This window comes from Cotesia glomerata, linkage group LG6 (genome assembly GCF_020080835.1).
Source record: "Cotesia glomerata isolate CgM1 linkage group LG6, MPM_Cglom_v2.3, whole genome shotgun sequence".
In the NCBI taxonomy this organism is placed as follows: domain Eukaryota; kingdom Metazoa; phylum Arthropoda; class Insecta; order Hymenoptera; family Braconidae; genus Cotesia; species Cotesia glomerata.
The window spans coordinates 5,657,398-5,659,616 of NC_058163.1; the positions used below are offsets into that span (position 1 = coordinate 5,657,398).

Consider the following 2,219-nt stretch of genomic DNA (forward strand, 5'->3'; position numbering starts at 1 on the left):
TTAATAAACAATGTCATCGTACTTTTTTTCATGTATCTCAATTATATGAACATCTAACATATTGTATTTTACATAATTCTACGGATGAATTGATTAATGTTCCTGATAAAAACTGTAGCAGCGTTGGTAGTTTAAATACAATACAAGAACATCAATCAATAAAAAGAAAACACAATAGTGAAAAAGTAATTAAAATTAACAAAGAAGCTGATGATAATTTTTTTAAAAATAGAGCTACACACTTTATTGGGAAACTTTATAACAGTAAATGTATTACTCGCTCAGCTGTTCAAAATATAATTGCAGATTCCTCTGAACTTTTACAACTAATAACAAGTCATACCGAAGAAAAATTAAAAAATTCTATTCCAATCCAATTTCATTCAAATATTGATAAATGTTTAAATTTCAATGTGTTTGAAGGTTTTGAAACAGAACATAAAAGATTTAAATTTTTTAAAAAAAATGACTTATTAATAAAGCCTGAATCATTTTATCTTGGAGAAATAGATGACGATAGAAATGTTAATGGTAAAATGATTTTAACAAAAAAAAAATGTTACGGTCAAATAATATCGATAAAAGATGTACTTTTTCATTATTTTCAATTGCCTTATGTTTTCGAAAAAATAACGAAATATATCAAAGTTGAATCATCAAAAACTTCATCACTTTATTCTAGTTTATATCAAGGAAAGGTATGGAAAAATATAATGAAATTATACGAAAATAAAATTGTTATTCCTCTGTACTTATACTACGATGACTTTGAGGTTTGTAATCCACTGTCTACAGCTGCAGGGATTTATAAAATTGGAGGACTGTACTTCTCGATTGCCGCTTTACCACCTGAATTTTCATCTTCTGTTGATAGCATTTTTTTAGCTCAATTATTGTATACTTCGGATTTAAAAACATTTGGAAATGAGAAATGCTTCTCTAATGTTATTGAACAATTGACTGATCTTGCAAACACAGGGGTTTCTATTATTATTGACGGTGACACGAAGCATTTATTTTTTGTGACTGTGGGAATATTAGGTGATAATTTAGGCGTTAATAGTATTTTTGGTTACAATGAAAGTTTTGTAGCGACATATTTTTGTAGATTTTGTCAAGCATCAAAAGCAGAATGTTATCAACAATGTAAAGAAGATGTAAAATTATTACGTAACTGTGAAAACTATGCAGAAGATGTTAAAAATTTATCTCACGGAGTTAAAGAATCTTGTGTTTTTGACAAACTACCATTTTTCCATCATGTTATTAATGCTACGTGTGATGTTATGCATGATTTCTCACTAGGCGTATGTAGGTACGATATGGCAAAAATTATTAAACATTGTATAGATGAGAAATACTTTACCTTACAACAATTAAATGACCGAATAAAATACTTTGATCATTCTGAATTTGATCACGGCAATAAAGTATCAACTATATCAAAAAACCACATTCAAAATGGTTGTATAATAATTACAGCGGCTGAAATGTCTTGCTTAGTAACATATTTTGGAATTATTATTGGCGATTTAGTTCCCTTTGATGATCCAGTATGGGAATTATACTTGTGTTTGTTTGATATTTATGATATTGTTATGAGTTCAACAATTTCCCAAAGTGAAATAATTCATTTGGAGCAACTTATAAAATTGCACAATCAATTATACATTGAATCTTTTTCAGAAAATCTAAAGCCTAAGCATCATTTAATATTACATGTCCCGTCTATAATAAAAAATATGGGACCGGCAAATGAATTTTCATGTTCAAAATATGAATCCTTCCATAAGCTTTCAAAAGCACAGGCTAACATTGTGAATTCGCGTGTTAATATTATTTATACTGTAGCACTTAAAATCCAACTGCATCTTTGTTATAAATTTATCAGTGAAAGTGGTTTAGAAGATCGCATTGAATTATGACCCAGATTTTACTTTTTGTAATTGAGTATTTTAGTTTATTCGTTGTTAATTACTTAAAAATTAATAGAAACAATTATTGTTATTAGTGCGGCGATTATTATTTAATTATTGTATTTATTTAGCTAATAATTTTATGTTATTGTTACCGAAGGTATGATTAAATTAAGAAAATAAGCGTGTGAGAAATTATTACGAAGCCGAGCGAATTAATTGTAAAAGAAATTAAAAGACTGGGAAAATTATTCTAAGTTCCGAACAAGATTTAGTATGGGAAAGTGATGAATGGATATAAAA

At 27.7% G+C, this 2,219-nt stretch overlaps 1 protein-coding gene across 1 annotated transcript; it reads left to right on the forward strand.

The window, feature by feature from the left end:
* Positions 1-713: 713 nt before the first annotated feature.
* LOC123267259 lies at positions 714-1,925 on the forward strand. The gene has a single exon (XM_044731813.1). The coding sequence runs from the start codon at positions 714-716 to the stop codon at positions 1,923-1,925; it is 1,212 nt and encodes a 403-aa protein (XP_044587748.1).
* Positions 1,926-2,219: the final 294 nt, after the last annotated feature.

Bases quoted from the DNA above. Each gene is read 5' to 3' on its own strand.
- LOC123267259 (XM_044731813.1), top strand. From the start codon at position 714: ATGAAATTATACGAAAATAAAATTGTTATTCCTCTGTACTTATACTAC.